Source organism: Tursiops truncatus, chromosome 15, assembly GCF_011762595.2.
Source record: "Tursiops truncatus isolate mTurTru1 chromosome 15, mTurTru1.mat.Y, whole genome shotgun sequence".
Lineage (NCBI taxonomy): Eukaryota > Metazoa > Chordata > Mammalia > Artiodactyla > Delphinidae > Tursiops > Tursiops truncatus.
Genome location: NC_047048.1, coordinates 38,725,948 through 38,742,831, shown reverse-complemented (window position 1 = coordinate 38,742,831; position 16,884 = coordinate 38,725,948). Strand labels below are relative to the sequence as shown.

The window sequence follows — 16,884 nt, the reverse complement described above, 5'->3', positions numbered from 1 at the left end:
CCATCTAGACCTAGTTTAATAGTGTCAGTGATCATCAGAGACCCTCAGCATCGTTGCCCGGGAGCTTGAGACAAATGCAGCATCTGCAGCCCGACCCCCAGCAGACCCACTGTGTCAGAATCTGCATTTTAGCAAGGTGCTCAGGGATTCGTGTGCACGTTAAAAAGCAGATGTAGAAAGAATCACATTCTTTATTAATCTCAGCTGAAAAATTCTACATACGAGCTAGGTGGTTGCTTTCAGGTTTGCCCCTTTGACTCTTGTTACTGTCCTAGAAAATGCCCGTTGAGTTTGCACAAAGGATATAATTAGCATTGCTTCCTAGGAGCCTGGGGTTAATGTGTCCATAAAGCATAAAGTCAGTGTCCTGTAGCCAGAGGTCCCTGGGGCCACCCCTGTGGTCAAATCAAGCTGGGTTTATTACTCCCCACAGGAGGGGAGGGTATACGCCGTGGATGGGGACCTGCGCTGGTCTGGGTACTGTTGAGGGGTGGGGGGCTGGTCTTATGGCTGAATATCCCCCTATTTTGTACCTTGGAGGCCAAGGTATGGGGTGAGGCTAAGGCTGTGCTTGGTAACTAAGCACCATCACTTGAGTTAGTGGTCATTTCTGTGGTTACACAGTGATCGCTTGGTCTGAGCTCAGACACAGTTGCAGAGCCGGTCTTGTTTCTGTCTTGTTCCCCTGGGATCCCAGAGTGACATCTTTAGGTGTTGAGGTGGCATCATCTGTAAATTTATAAGGAGGGAGCATCATGCTGGGGGGTGTTGGTTAGTGCCGGCTTCCAGCTGACAGCTGCCGGCTGTCTTCCTTCCTCTACAGTAAGTATCCAAGGGCCTTCTGTGCGCGAGGCACTGTGGGGGCACCTGTGGATGGACATGGGGAGGATGTAGTATAAGTAGGAGCTGGGCAGTGAGGAGAGGCGGGGCCAGACAAGCAGGCCGGGCCCTGGCGGGGAGGTGGGTGAGGGTTGCAGCGTGTCTGCGTCCATGCTGTGGCTGCAGGTCTCAGCTGGCATGTTTGCACATCCTCCATGTAGTGGTACCCAGAACGTGAGTCCCCTCTGCTCCCAGCTGTCCCCACGTCTGTGTCTTTGGGGCAGGGAAGCGGGAGCCGAGGCACAGAGAAGCAGGGAGGACAGAGAGAGAGAGAAACAGACTGACAGACAGGGAGAGAGACACACACAGAGAGACTGAGAGAATGCACATCTCCGCTGGGAGACTCAGAAAGAAACACACCATCCTTAGGCAGCTCTGTCCCCAGGCCCACTCCTCCTCCCTTGCTCTCACTTTCTCTGTGTCTCGTTGCTCCGGCCACTTTGCAAGCAGCTGCAGAGCAGGGGCACCTTCAGTGGGTGGCCGTGAACGTGCTGGGCTGTGACTCTGCCCGGCAGGGGGCGGGGAGGGGTGTCTCTGTGTCAGAAGGCGCTGCTCTAGAGAGGCCAGGCTCTCAGGAAGGGATTTAGATGTTTCTGAATAATGTGGAGAGGCTGGTGGGAAAAGGGCAGCTGCTCTGCAGAGTGTGGAGAGGTTGAGGGTGGACCTACTTCCAAAACATTCGGGGAGCACCAACAGGGCTTCCCCTGTCGCCATGGCCCCTGCTGTGTGCCATGGGGACGGCTCAGCACAGTTGGTGGCTCTGGCTCAGGGCTCAGGCTTAGAAAACAAAGTGAAAAGGCAGTGAGTGGCCATGGTGGGCCTACCTGAGTCAGCTTGGCTGCTGTGACAAAATACCGTAGACCAGGTGGCTCAACCAACAGACACTTATTGCTTACAGTTCCGGAGGCTGGAAGTCCAAGGTCAGGGGGCTGGCAGATTTGGTCCCTGGGGAGAACCCCATCCCGGCTGGTAGATGCCACCCCTCTCTCTGTCCTTTCCTTCCTGCCCGCATGGAAGAGGGGGCCCTGGTGTCTCGTCCTCTTCTAATAAGGACACTAATCCCATCGTGGGGGCCCCACCCTCATGACCTCATCTAAACCAACCCTCCTGCCAAAGGTCCCACCTCCAGATGCCATGCATTGGGGGTTAGGGCCTCGGTCTGCGAACTTGGGGGGACGTAAATATGCAGAACACAGCGGCCCCTCTCCTCCGAGTGTGAGCGTGCTGAGTCTGGCTTCTTTGTGCAGGCGAAGCTCTTGACGGAAAGGGAGGTGGCCACCCTGCAGAGCCAGCTGGAGGACAGCCAAGAGGTGCTCTGCCTCCTGCAGGCCCAGAGAGCCGAGCTGCAGGCCCAGGTATGCCCGCCCCTCCCGTCTGCCCCTCTCATTCAGGTGTCACGGGCCTGCACAGGTGAGCACTGGTGCATCTAGCGCTGTGAATTCTACAGACTCAACACACCTGTGTCCTCAGCCCTCAGAGCCGCAAACAGCATCCCCAGTGGGGTGACCAGCAGTCCACTCCCCGGGACGCCTTCCTGCCCAGAATGGAAAAGCCCTGGGCCAATGGGGGCAGTGGGTCCCAAAAATTCGTGGTCCCTGGAGATCCCCCGCAGGCCCCCTTTGAGTAGCTGCCCCTCCCCCACCGAGGGTAAGCTATCCCCACTTCTGCATAACCGATCTGTCTTGCCCAGTTTAACCTTGTTTTTGAAAATAAGAAATGGACATACGTTGGGGTTCTTACCCTACGCTCGCATGAATCTGTGCTTCCTGTTTCTCTTCTCATGACCTGAACTCTCTCCTTCGGAATTTGACTGCAGCCCTGGAGAGAGGGGTTGTGCTGGGATTTGCTCCTGCTCAGAATTTGTCAGCGGAAACTTTGCATTTCCACCCCACCCATTTTCTTTTTTCGGTGACACTTAGTTTGCAAACGAGCAGAAAAGCTTTTTGCAAACTTTGCAGGAAAGCGCAGTCCTGTCTCTGTGGCCTTCCTTTGCGGTTAATGAGCTTTGTGGGTCACCCCACCCCCGCCAACCCTGTGATTCCTCCAGTTTTCTTCCTCTCGTTACTGTACACCGGGCCATTCTGATGGGGACGTTGGGTTAGAATACGCTTCTTACGCTGTGTAACCACATTTCCCAAATCCAAAAGTAAGTTGACGTTCGGTTTGACAAGTACACATAAGGGACAAGGGAACAAAAATTTAAAAATCTGCCCCTCTAGAAAACCCAGACCATTAAAGGCTGTATGTTACTTTGTCTCTATCCCACCAATGCCCGACAAGATCAAACCCTGCTGAAGCCACGTGAGATGCGGTGCTTTTGGTGGGTGCACAGTGTCCTCCAGATCTCAGGACTTGAGTCCAGAATCCTGATGCCTGCCCCACCCGCCACCCGACCCCTCCCTGTGCAGCAACTCAGGGGCCACGGAGAGCAAACGGGGGCCTGGGGATGGTCCCCGAAGGCAAAGACCCCAGCTCAGGAAAGCGAGTACTGCCCTTAAAACGCGTCCTGCTCTTGTTGACAAACCACGGGTTGGGGACCAGACGCACCGTTTTGGTGACTTGGTGAATGTGTGGTTTCCTCTGAGGCCCTGAGAGGATGGAGGGAGGGTCAGGGTGTGTGTGTGTGTGATTGTGTGCACGTTTTTATATGTGTGCATGTGTGCATATGTGTATATGTATATGTGTGTATATGTCTGTATGTAAGTGTATATGTAAGTGTGTGTATGCGTGTATGTGTGTGTATATATTTGTGCGTTAGTATATGTATATATGTGTGTGTAAGTGTATGTGTAAAATGTGTGTATGTAACTGTGTGTACGTGTGTAATGTGTGTGCATGTTTTATATGTGTGCATGTGTGCATGCAAGTATATGTGTGTATGTAAGCATATGCGTGTATGTGTGTGTGTATGTGTGTGTACGTGTGTGTGTGTGAATGAGTGTTTAGAGAAGTGGATGCACACCCAGTCATGGTTCTAGACACCAGTGTTTTCCAAACCACCAGTTACAACTCATCACTGGGTTGTAAAATGAACTCAGCAGGATCGACTGGCTTGAGAAAAGAAGGAATTCACAGCACTAGCCTAAGACCGAAGAGGAAATGACAGGGTGCATGGCGAGTAGAGGCAGGATTTATTTTGTGAAACCTTTGTTTTAAATATATCTGTATGTGTGTTTAAGTATATAGATTTGTGCAAATACACACACGTACTTATATCTTTGTATGATGTCTATGGTTTGTGATGTAAAATGTAGCTCTTCCAGTGGCGACGGTGATGAGTTTGAAAACCTCTGCCCGAGAGACCGAGGACCCCAGTCTCCTCAGGAGATGAGGGAGCCCAGCCTGATGTGGTGGGCACATCAACCGGTGAAGTCCGGTTCCAGGGCGAAAAGAATGCTTGTCTCTCTGTGAACTCATATGCATTTATTGACTATAAAAGTAAGACGGGGCTTCCCTGGTGGCGCAGTGGTTGAGAGTCCGCCTGCCGATGCAGGGGACACGGGTTCGTGCCCCGGTCCGGGAAGATCCCACATGCCGCGGAGCGGCTGGGTCCGTGAGCCATGGCCGCTGAGCCTGCGCGTCCAGAGCCTGTGCTCCGCAACGGGAGAGGCCACAACAGTGAGAGGCCCGCATACCAAAAAAAAAAAAAAAAAAAAGTAAGACGTTTCATAAAGGGTTAGCCTAGTTTCTGAGAATATGAGATAAAGCTCTCTGCTTGGCCGCCTGTCCCCACCCGTAGCTGCTGCAGAAAGACTGGCTTGTCTAACTCTGAGGTCGTTGTCTCTCTAACTGCGGGGGGCTTCACTGTCTCTTCTGTGCCATCCCCCCGCCAATCCCCTGCCCAGCAGTCTGGTGAAGCCCCTGGACCCTTTCTGAGAAAAATGTTAAAGGCATATGGCTTCTGTCAGAGGTTTAGGACTATGGGAAGCTTAAGCTAAAGGGGCTTCTGTATTGTACTTTGCTTCTGCCCTTGTGTTTTGAAGGTTCTCATTTATACCTGGGGTATCAGAAGAAACATTTCAACAAAGTGTCTTGTTGGAAATGAATAGCCCCAGCCATCAGCTGATGACTTTATTTCTTATCCCATTCATAATTAAAAGTTACTAATTTGAAATTTTATGTTTATTTTACATTCTAAGTCTTTGGTAAAGTCACATATTAAGGATGACTGAAATACTTCCAGAGGAGCTCTGTTGGCGTAGTTGGAGAGAAATGCATTTGAACTAATGTGGCATAAAACTGTAATAAAACAGAGATTTCATGTATTTGCCAAAATTCTGAGTTAGTAAAATTACCTTCATTTCTTTGGCATCACGTACTTACATTAATAATAGTAAAATAAGATATTGACATTTTCCATAAAAAAAAGAAAAATGTCAAAGGCATAAAGTACATAGAATTAAAAGGAAACAAATTATATTGAAACAAAATATTATCTGCCGAATTAGTTATCAAAATATTGCCAAAGCATTTCCTCTATAATAATATATGTGCTTATAATAAGTAAAACCTAGCAGGGGGTCTGATGAAACATGAGTCATATTAGTTTTCTCTTGCGGCCATAATAAATTTTCACAAAGGTCAGGGCCTAAAACAGCACTTCCTTGTGATCTTACGGTTCTGCAGGTTAGAAGTCGGGGCAGGCTTGGCTGGTTTCTCTGCTCTGGGGCTCACAGCCCTGAAATGAAGGTGTCCGCCGGCCTGGGTCCCCCGTATCTGGAGGTTCTTGTTGGGTGGTGGGCCGAATCTGCTTCCTGTCCCATTCCTGTCATTGGCAGAATTCCCTTCTGTGTGCCGCTGGGACCAAGGACCCTATTTCTCTGCTGGCTGTCGGCCAGGATTTACTCCAGACGCCGTCCACCTTCCTTGGCTTGTGGCCCCTCCATCTTCAAGGACAGCAATGGTGCTTCGAATCTTTCTCATGCATCTAATCTCCCTGAGTTCTGCTCTTAAGGGCCGTGGAATTAGGAATAATCTAGAATAATCTCCCTGTTTTTTAAGGTCAGCTGAGTAAGAAGTTCCTTTGCCGAGTAACATAATGTATTCATGGGCATACAGCTAAGGGGCAAAGGTCATGGGGCCGAAAGTCTGCCTAATTAGCTTGAATCAAAACACGCACGTGGCAGGACCCACCTGAGAGCTTCTGACTCAGTGGGTCTGGGGTGTGGCCCAAGAAATTTTATTTCTAAATTCCAGATGCTGGTCGAGGAACCACACTTTGAGAACATTGATGTAGGGGTGGTCCAACGTTGGGCCAGAATATTCTACACCTCGGGCACCTGGGTTCCTGGCTCGGGCCCTCCATAGCCTTATTCATGAGATGTTCACGGCTGGCTTTTTGCCGATTTTAAAAGGCTGTTGTGACTTCCCAGTGGAGTAGCTGAGCTGAGCGTTCCAGGGGAGACTCGTCAGCCTAGCCCCTCAGCAGGGCCAGGGCCATGACTGGGGACATGATGGGGGTCAGGGGAGGGGGAGCTCCTTGCAGCCTGAGGGCTCCAGCCGGCAGGGCTGTGGCAGCTGGTTCTGCCTATGGTTAGGGCATCTGATGCTTCTGGAACCCTCCGTCGCAGGGTCCTCACGGGGAGGTCCCTGAACCAGCAGCATCAGTGTCAGCATCACCTGGGGCTTGTCAGAAATGCTCGTTCACGGGCCCGTCCCAGATCTACGGAACCAGGAACTCCGGAGGGCCCAGCATCTCGTTTAACAAGCCCTCCAGGTGGCTCTGCAGGCTCAAGTTTGAGAACGTTGGTCCACGGGTTGCCCAGGACCGCACCCACGATTGGAGCTGAATGTGGACCACACACGAGACCCCTGGGGATGGCACTTCTTCCAGGCGGATGAGAAGGGACAGGCGTTCTGGTTCTCTAAATTGCATCTGCTGAGTTTCTGTGACAGGAAAGTGAAAAAATTCAGATTATTGGGAAAGTATACTCCCAGGTGTCATTTCTCAGTAAAGTCCCTTAGCGCCACCTGGTGGTACGTTTTGGTAAGACAGCGTGTAATCGGCGAAGGACACTTGATTTCTTTTTCCGTTTTGAAATGACCTTGGATCCAAAGGAGTCTGGGTGCCTAAAGGGACTGAGGCAGGAGGTCACCTCTCCAGATGCGCTCACTGTGAGGCACTGGCCCGGGTCCCTGAGGACCATGCTGTGCAGAGGCAAGCCCTGCAGCTGTGCTGAAACACATCTTTCAGCCGTTTCTGGCCAGCCCCACGCGAGGTCCAGGGAGCACTGAGCAGAGCCTGGCCTGGCTCCTGCTCCGGCCGCCCAAGCCTGGTGGGGAGACGGCTATCAGCCGGATCTAAGCGGTCCAAGCGGAAACACACGGTCACCTAGCTCAAGATGAAGTTCCGGCTGCCTAGAGGCCCACACCTTCCACCTGCCTCTTTCCACCCACCAGGGCTGTCTGTGGGCTGCTCTCTCTCCCTCTCCTCTCTGGACCCCTCCTGTGGATCCTGGCACCGGCGCCTCTGCTCCCCACTTCTCTCTCTGCGAGTGGCTTTGCTTCTGCAGCACCTGGACCGGCCCCACCTCCTCCTGGAAGACTTCCGTGATGTCCCCAGCACCCTGGGCCTCTCCGTGGGCTCTGTGACACCTTGGGCTTTGTTCCTGTGACCGAGCCGCCTCCCTCTCTGGGCTGTGGCTCCTGGAACGAGGGTTTCTTTCTCCCACAGTCAGGCTGGGGCTGGACAGCCTCTGAAGCCCGTGCCGCGATCACTCCCATCAGAGTCGTTGCATTAGCCCCCTTTGAGCTGCTGCAAGTGGGGCTTTTATTGGTTTTCCTGAACACCCCGCCCTCTGATGAATGGTTTAAATTATTGAGCTATAACACCAGGTGCTGCGGGCACAGCCCTTTCCTGCTCATGTGGGAGAAAGCTAAGCTTTGATGAAAGGCAGCTGTGATCAGCTTTCATGCCTTCCTGCTGCCCGGTTGACACTGGGATCGCTGGACCCCAGCCTGTGCCCCGCAGGCTTCGTTCTCAGGACTGCTCCGTGGAAATGGAGAGTCTTACGTGGGGATTCATCCACTCCGGATGGCTTCTTGTCTCTGAGATTTGAGCCTCAAAGGGGTCCTTTAAATTCCTTACTTCATGGAAGCATTTCCTAGAGTGTGTGAACACCGGTGTGGGTAAGAGCATGTGGTCACACCAAGAATCAGAGACTGTGCCTCAGTATTTGACATCCCAGGAGACTGTTTGAATGGAGATAATTTTTAATGAGGAACAGAAACCTGGTCAAACTCGCTTGGTTTATTTTGAAATAATTTTAGACTTCTAAGAAGCTGCAAAAATAGCTCAGAGGTTTCCCGTACTCTCCACCCAGTTCCCTCAAAGTCAACCTCTTAATAGCACAGCACCAAGGTTGGAACCAGGACATTGTCGAGCACGCCATCCTGGTAACAGATTTGCCTGAAATCTCACCTGTTACCCTGCTCACGTGTTTTCTGGTCCTGGATCCTGCTTGCATTCAGCTGTCCTGTCTCCTCAGCCTCCTCCAATCTGGGACAGTTCCTGCCCATCTCTGTTTCTCATGACCTTGATGGCCAGTCCTCCTGTGGGACGTCCCCCCATCTGGACTTCCCTGATGCTTTCTCGGGGCTGAGCTGAGGCTCTGCGTTTGCGGCAGGAACACGACAGAAGTGATGGGTCCTCGGTGCCTCTCACCAGGAGCACCATGTGGCTGTGTCTTTGTACTGGGGGTGAGACTTGGGTCACCTGGGGTGGTGTCTCCAGCTTTCTCGACTGTGAAGATATTTTCCCCCAAAGGAGCAAGATATAAAGGGGCTGATGACCTTTGGGAACAGGGCGGGCGGCGGGAGCTTCTCACTCTCCCCGATTTCCTCTTTTCTCTCTTTTGCCGGCGCTCTCATCTCTGTTGCCTTTGCCTTTTGGCTTCATGTCTCTGTCTTTCTGAAGAATTGCCTTTCTCAGTTTCTCCATGCACTTTATGAAAGATTGTTTCTCCAGGGTGGCGGCTTCAGACCCTGGGCTTACGTGTCCCAGTGAGTCTAGAACCTACCACCAAGTCACTGCTCTTCCTGAGATCCCTTCCCAGATGCCCGGAGAGGAAGCACGTGATAGGCCAGCCTGAGTCCTGGTTCTGCGGCTCTGGTCAGGGGAGTGTGGTCACACTGCTGCCCGGACACTTCCTACGTGTGAGATGGGACAGTCTTCAGACATGGGGACGACACAGGCCAGTGGACGGCTTCCCAGAGTGTCTAGTGCATGTACCTCTCCCTCTGTTCCTTCCTTTCTTCCTCCCTTCCTCCCTCCTTCCTTTCCTCCCCCACTTCCTGATGCAACAGATCCATTCCTGACAACCTTTGTCGGCTGCGCCTGCCGGTGTCCTCACTAGGGACGTCACTGTTCCACGGCCACATCTGTACATAAAGTGAGGAATCAGGCTGTCGCAGGAATAATCACCCTCTACATGTCCAATGTGCTCGTTTAGCTGCATGTGTGAGGCGTCTTGTGGTGGACATACGTGAGGTTGGATTCAGATACCTGTCTAGTCCCCCGTGACTCAAAAAGTGTGACCCGGAGACCAGAGCCATGGGCATCGAGTGGGAGCCGCTTAGAAATGCAGCCCTCCCGGGCTTCCCTGGTGGCGCAGTGGTTAAGAATCCGCCTGTCAATGCAGGAGACACGGGTTCGAGCCCTGGTCCGGGAAGATCCCACATGCCACAGAGCAACTAAGCCCGTGTGCTTACAACCACTGAGCCTGCGCTCTAGAGCCCGCAAGCCACAACTACTGAGCCCGTGAGCCACAACTACTGAAGCCCAGGTGCCTAGAACCTGTGCTCTGCAACAAGAGAAGCCACCGCAATGAGAAGCCTGTGCACCGCAAGAAAGAGTAGCCCCCGCTCGCCGCAATTAGAGAAAGCCCGCGTGCAGCAACAAAGACCCAACGCAGCCCAAAAAAAGAAAAAGAAAAAGAAGTAACTATCCTTTAAGAAAAAAAGAAAAGAAAAGAAATGCAGCCCCTCCGGCCCCACCGGACCTGCTGAGTCAGAATCTGAGCTTAACAGTATTGTTGGGGGGTTCAGATGCACGAAGAAGTTTGAGAACTCTTCCAGGAGAAGTGGGTTTGGTTTGCTTGTTCTATTTTGCTTTTGAGAACCGGCCATGCCTGTTAGATCTCTTCTCTTTGGGAAAATGAGGTTGTACTAAGCTTGTAAGTCAGTACGCTGTGGCCCTTTAGGGGTTGTCACAGCTCTTACAGTGAATGTGAGACCACCTCTTTTTATTTTCCTACCTTAATTTTGATTTGTCCTGCATTAGTAGGTAATTAATGTTTCCCTGAAGTTATTTTATTTATACACATGTGCGAGTGTGCACACACACACGCACCCTTTAGCTACCACAACATATACGTAACTCTACTGATCAGAAATGAGGAGAAAATTAAGGTGCCGTAGTGACTGAACAAGATCAAGGAAACTTCCTCCCTTAATTATTTCAGTAAAAATAGCATCTTATCTATTTAGTACATGTTCTTCTTTTTACTAATTTTTCAGCTGTCAGATTTATGCTAACTCAGTAAATTATGAAGAATGTACTTTGTTTGAGTTGCACGTTTTATTCCATGGACGGCAGTTTTCGTTTCAGTTTCTGGGGTTGTCATCTTCCCACTGCCTTTGCGGGGTGGAGACTCTGCTAGGGCAGATTTCCAAGGGTGCTGACGCAAGCGTAAGGAGAAGGGGTTCACATCCCTCTGTGGCTTAAGGATTCCCTGCTGACAGAGAAACAGAGAAACAAACCCACAGAACAAATAAAACTGGAAATGCCGCGTCCAGGGTATCCCTGCCGGGTCTGTGTCTTAAGCGAGAGGGTGGGCTGGGTTTCCTTACAGCTGTGTCTTTGCCCACAGACGGCGGCCCTAGAACAGGCCATCAGAGATGCCCACGAGTGCTACGATGAAGAGATTCAGCTCTACAATGAGCAGATTGACACCCTGCGGAAGGAGACTGAGGAGGCTGAGAGGAGCCTGGAGAGGTCATCCTACGACTGCCGGCAGCTGGTGGTCGCCCAGCAGACCCTGAGGAATGAGCTGGACCGGTATCACCGGATCATCGAGAACGAAGGCAACAGGTGGGGTCAGGGGTGGGCAGAGCCCGTGGGCACAGCGCCAACCTCTCTGGCTGGCCACTTACTTGTTCCACAGATCTTTGCTGAGTGTCTCCTGTGTTACTGTTCTAGGCAGTGGGGATGTGGCCAGGAAGGGAACCCCCAAATCTGTGACCTCACAGAGCTTGAATATTAGTCGGGGAGACAGGATGAGTGGGTTTGTAGCAGAGGGCGTGTGGCCTGTGACCTGTGCTCTGGAGTGAATCGCAGCAGGGAGAGGGGAGAGGAGGCGAGGGTGACGGGGGAAGTGTTTGAATGTCAAGCAGGGGGTCAGAAAGCCCCCACGGAGAAGGCTCCCTTCCGCCCACAGGCCTCTGGCGACACGAGTGTCTTCACAGAGAGGATGATCAGGTGTGGTTATTGAGGTGCTGCCGGGGAGGGGCCTGCACGGTACCTGGAGCTCAACCAGCGTTCAGTGTAGGTGTTATTACTGCTGCTGCCGTCGTGACTCTGACCACCTGGTTGGGTCAGTAATGTGGCTGTCGACAGGCCGTCTGGTCTCCTCCACGTAATGGAACTTTGACTTGAACTCCACTGGGAAGTAGATCTCTGTCTCCATCTCATCATCATTCACAGCTGCACCTGCATCGTCTACTGTCCATTTTCTAGATGTATTAATACATCTATATAGGGACTTGCCTGGTGGCACAGCGGTTAAGAATCCACCTGCCAAAGCAGGGGACATGGGTTCGATCCCTGGTCTGGGAAGATCCCACACGCTGCAGAGCAACTAAGCCCATGAGCCACAACTACTGAGCCCGCGTGCCACAACTACTGAAGCCCGCGTGCCTAGAGCCTGTGCTCCACAGCAAGAGAAGCCACCACAATGAGAAGCCCGCACACTGCAACGAAGAGTAGCCCCCGCTCGCCGCAACTAGAGAAAGGCCACACGCAGCAACAAAGACCCAACGCAGCCAAAAATAAATAAATAAATTTATTAAAAAAATACATCTACATCAACTGTGTCTACACCTATACCTACCTACACGTACGTCTACATCTATGTCCTCCTCATCTGTACGTGTGTACATCTACACTGCAACTACATCATCTACCTCATCTGTAGCTACACCTACAACATCTTCATCTATACCTACACCTACACCTACCTCTACATTACCTACATTTATATGTACATCACCTACACCTACACCGACATTATCTGTACCCATATCTACATCATTTACATCTGTGTCACCTCCACATACACTTATATCTACATTATCTATAGCTACACCTACATCTTTATCACCTAAATCTACACCTACTCCTATACTTCAACTATACCTAAGTCATCTCTATCTACATCATCACGTACATGCACATCTACAACGATGTCTCCGTTATTTATAGCCACACCTACACCTACATCTATGGCTACATCAATGTCTGTATCTGTAGATATTCAGAGAACAGATTGAGGCCAGCCCCCTCCTATAGGGACTCTGAATCTCTATTAAGTTGAGGTTCTTCAATTCAGTCTTGCTGATTTTGGGGGGTTTAGATTGGGTTAACAGAGAAGCACCCAGACACAGGAGCACTTCCTTCCCTCTCGCTGGGGCTCTGTCTTGCTGTGAGTGCTCTAATGTGTAGGAGGGAAAGCGAGACTTTCTTTTGTTTTCTCTAGTTCTGGTCAACGTATTGTGCTGAGCTCTATATTTATGTCACAGTGAATGCTTCATGCACACATGTACAAAAATAAGTCTTGAACGGGTATTTAAGCGTCCTTGTGAACATTTTTGTTTTGGGGGCAGGGCTTCATCAAAAGGTAACTGGATACCCCTTTTGTTGGTTTATATATTACTCTTAATTTTGATATAATTTCAAATTGATAGAAATGTTGCAGGCACAGAACAAGGAAATTCTGGATCCTCTTAGATTCACCAGCTATTTATGTTTTGTCTCAATTGCTTTATCTTTCCACTGTCTCTGATTATATATAACTATTTTTTAAAAAAGACCGGTTGGGGCTTCCCTGGTGGCGCAGTGGTTGAGAGTCCGCCTGCCGATGCAGGGGACGTGGGTTCGTGCCCCGGTCCGGGAAGATCCCACATGCTGCGGAGCGGCTGGGCCCGTGAGCCATGGCCGCTGAGCCAGCGTGTCCGGAGCCTGTGCTCCGCAACGGGAGAGGCCACAACAGTGAGAGGCCCGCGTACCGCCAAAAAAAAAAAAAAAAAGACCAGTTGGGCATATTATACCCTGGTTGCCCTAAATACTTCAGCCTGGGCTGGCCATTCTCTTATTGAAAAAAACCTCCAAAACAAAAGAATTACAATTTTTTTTATAAGTGTGTTTCACAGCTTTGACTTGAGCTCAAAGAGATGAGTATTCCTTTCCGTTGTCCTCCAGTGTGTACATGTGTTTGTGGTTCATGAGCAGTTGGATCTGGAGAAAGCCTTTTTCATTTTTGCTGGACATTAGAGCATCCCTCTTGCCCGCCCCCCATCTGTTTGGCTCAGTGAATTAAAGCTGGAGATCACCCTCTTTCTGGTTCTTTTTGCCAGGCTGAGCTCTGCCTTCATTGAAACCCCGATCACTCTGTACACCGTGAGCCACGGAGCCTCCCTCAGCCCTCGACACGGTGTGAAAGGTGAGTCCCCAACCCTGGCTTCTGCGACTTTCTGTCCTGGGAAAAAGGAAAAATCAAGCGGCTTTCTCCCTGAACTTAGCATTCATACTCCCCGTCCGTCTGGAAATTCAGTGCTTTTATGTGAGGTCCCTTCTCTCCCTCACTGATGTCCTCCAACAGGTGCTGAGTGACTGAGTCAAAAAGTTTACAAGGAGAAAATCAGATGGGGGTTAGACCCCCTCGGGGACGCCGTCCGTGAACATGAGGCATTTAACTGGGGAGAAAAAATGCAGCTCAACATTTACTTGGGCAAGAAGTGGACACTGAATTGTATCTATTCACCGCCCCGCCCCCGCCCCCCCCCCCCCCCCCCAGTGAAATGAACTCTTTTGTGCAGAGGTGCTTGATCTAGTGTCAGGAGCAGAGTAGATGCTCAATTTTTGTTCGTTCTCTCTCCCATTCAAAACTGAGCAGAAATAGCTTGGTGGGCAAGCGCAGCTTCTGCCTTCAACATTTGGTCCTTTGAGGATGGTTTCACGCGCCTGTGAGATGTCAGCTCACAGCTCAGTCTCCCCAGTCCTGAAGGAACAGAACAGTGCCTGGGAGAAGAGAAGCCTGTGCTTATAGTGCCTTCAAATCCAGGGGTCTCAGAAAGCTCAGAGGGCTTTGCAGAGATGGGGTGCCAGAGTCAGAACGTTGCTGCCAGGGGCAGGGGTCCCAGACGCCCAGGGCCAGCTCCGGGGGCGGGGGGCTGTGTGCAGGGCGCTGGGCTTGATGCTGTGCGGTCGCTGTCTGGACGTTCTTCACAGTTTTGATTAGCGGGCCCTGAAATTCGGCAGCTGGTCCTGCAAGTAAGCCCTTCTCCACGCCTGCTCCCAGCCACCTGCTTTGTGGTGTCCCCACTGCGTCCCCCCATCATGGCTTCACGGCCTGCTCACTCTGCCCTGTCACTGAGGGTCAGCCCCACGGGAGGCCCTTGCTCTGTGCAACTGAGTCCCCTGGTTAGCGAAGGGAGGGAGGGGCTGGAGAAGACTTCGGGATGAAAAAGTTTAAAAATCACTGTGAGCAAAGCTGGAAAGCCTCCCGGGTGAGGCAGGGTGAGATTTTGTGTTACACTTTCAGTTTTTCCTCTTAGCTGATCTGAGGAAATGAATATGGCCTCGGGCACAGGGGATTCCTGTTCTGAGTTTGAGAGCATCACTTCCTCTTATCGCCCAGGAGGAAGGGGACGCTGAGCAAGGGGTGTCTGTGTTCATCTGGCCTGGGTTGCGAGCAGGACAAGGGAGCTACTCCCCATGGCCGAGGCCATTCTGAACCCGTCAGAGGCCCAGGCAGCTCTGCCTTGCTCCTTTGGGGAAGCCTGAGGCGAGAGTGCCCTGTGGACTGGGTTTCCACTGTCTGCTCTGTGGATCCCAGTGTCCCCTGTGAACTCGGGGGGCAGGGGGCTTGGTGGGCACTGGAGCCCTGCTCCCACACAGTGTTACTGCAGGAGGATCACGGATCTCAGTCGGTTGTACCCAGTGTGATGGGAACTGTGGGCACCTCCCTCCCCTCCGCAAGCCCAGAGGGGCCGAGGGACTTGTCCAAAGTCACACAGTGGCCGGCAGAGCTGGGTCCTCAGTGTGGGCTGTGGACGCTTCAGACCCGGGGATCTTTCCCTGTTGCTTTTGATCATACGTAGTAAACCCCACCCCAGCGCTAGACAGGGGGCTCCAGGATAATTAGTGTATTTTTCAACACATACATTTTCTTCCTCTTTCATTGGTGACGATACTTGCCTCATTGTCCTTTTTTTTTTTTTTTTTTTAAAGATCTCGCCAGGGCTGTGCAGGATATAACAATAGCAAAACCAAGACAAAAAGGCCTCCCCAAGAACGTTCCAAGGAAAAAGGAGATCATAGCGAAAGACAAAGCAGATGCAAGTCGGGAAGAGGCACCACTGAGAGGTCCTGAAGACGCAAAGCCAGGGCAGGTGGTACCTAAAGAAGAGGGTGAATCTAAGCTCGAATCAGGGGATGGAGAAGCAAGTCCCCCGACCGTGGACGGGGCTCCGGAGGATGTCCCAGACGGAGGGAAGATAAGCAAAGCCTTTGAAAAACTAGGCAGGATGGTCAAGGAGAGGGTGAAAGGCCCCAAAGAACCCGAGCCCCCTGCTGACCTGTACACCAAGGGGCGGTATGTGCTGGTCTCCGGAGATGCCAATTTCGTGGACCCAGGCTTCTGTTCCTTCTCCGTCCCGGCCAAAGGGGGTGTGGTGGTTTCCAAGGGGGACGACTCTGTGCTGCCTGACAGCCACGTGGAGCCCTCTCCCCAGCAGCCGGAGCCCCCTCTGGAGGATGGAGAGGGGCCTCCCCAGGGGAAAGATGGTCTGGAGGATGGAGAGGGGCCTCCCCAGGGGAAAGATGGTCTGGAGGATGGACAGGGGCCTCCCCAGGGGAAAGAAGATGGTCTGGAGGACGGAGAGGGGCCTCCCCAGGGGAAAGATGGTCTGGAGGATGGACAGGGGCCTCCCCAGGGGAAAGAAGATGGTCTGGAGGACGGACAGGGGCCTCCCCAGGGGAAAGAAGATGGACACCCCCCTACCCCGCACACTGTAGACAAGGGGGATGAGATGAATGACGAAGAACTGAAGGGCCCCCAGGGGAAACAGGATGGCCAGAAGGAGGAGGAGGGGGCCAGGAAGCCCTGTGTCACAGTCTCTCCTGGTCCAGAGGGGCCGTCTACACCCCAGTCTCAAGGGCCTCAGGTCACTCAGGGTGGGTCCGACGGGCCTGGAGCTTGGACCAGCAGCCTCCCGGCGAGAAGCCCTCCCAGGACGCTGGCCTATGAGAAGGTGGAGGTGATGGAGTCTATTGAGAAGTTTTCCACCGACAGCATCCAGACATACGAAGAGACTGCCGTAATCGTGGAGACCGTGATCGAAAACACGAAGGCAAACAAGAAGAAGCTGGAGGAGAAGTGCTCTTCCGATGCCTAGGCTCGAGGGGAGAAAGTGCCTTTGGGCCACTGTTGGGAAGTGCTTGGATATTTTAGGACAAACCATACAAGACTGAGGGTTCTTGTTTGGATTAGACCATAGTTGGCCTGTCTGGCTTGCCAGTGAAGCCTTAATTAAAACGTTTTCTTTGCTTGCACATCCTTTGTCTAATTAACAGGGGCTTTGGGCTTTTAGGTGGGTTAGCCTTGCTCGGGGGTGCTCTGTTAACAGCCACCAAGCCATGCTCGTTTAGGAAAGAGACAAGCCCTTCATATGGGTCATTGAGAAACTCGTCAGAGGCGCAGAGTCTGGATTCCACAGAGAAACGTGTTA

The 16,884-nt window shown here is 52.0% G+C and overlaps 1 protein-coding gene across 1 annotated transcript in view; it reads left to right on the top strand.

Moving 5' to 3' along the window:
* The window catches only part of BFSP1 (beaded filament structural protein 1), a 37,591-nt gene extending 21,040 nt beyond the window's left edge, over window positions 1-16,551 (top strand). Inside the window, exons 5-8 of the mRNA XM_073792581.1 lie at window positions 2,127-2,234; window positions 10,749-10,969; window positions 13,510-13,595; window positions 15,386-16,551. Of these exons, the coding sequence (XP_073648682.1) occupies window positions 2,127-2,234; window positions 10,749-10,969; window positions 13,510-13,595; window positions 15,386-16,551 (1,581 nt within the window). The remainder of the gene's footprint in view (window positions 1-2,126; window positions 2,235-10,748; window positions 10,970-13,509; window positions 13,596-15,385) is intronic.
* Window positions 16,552-16,884: the final 333 nt, after the last annotated feature.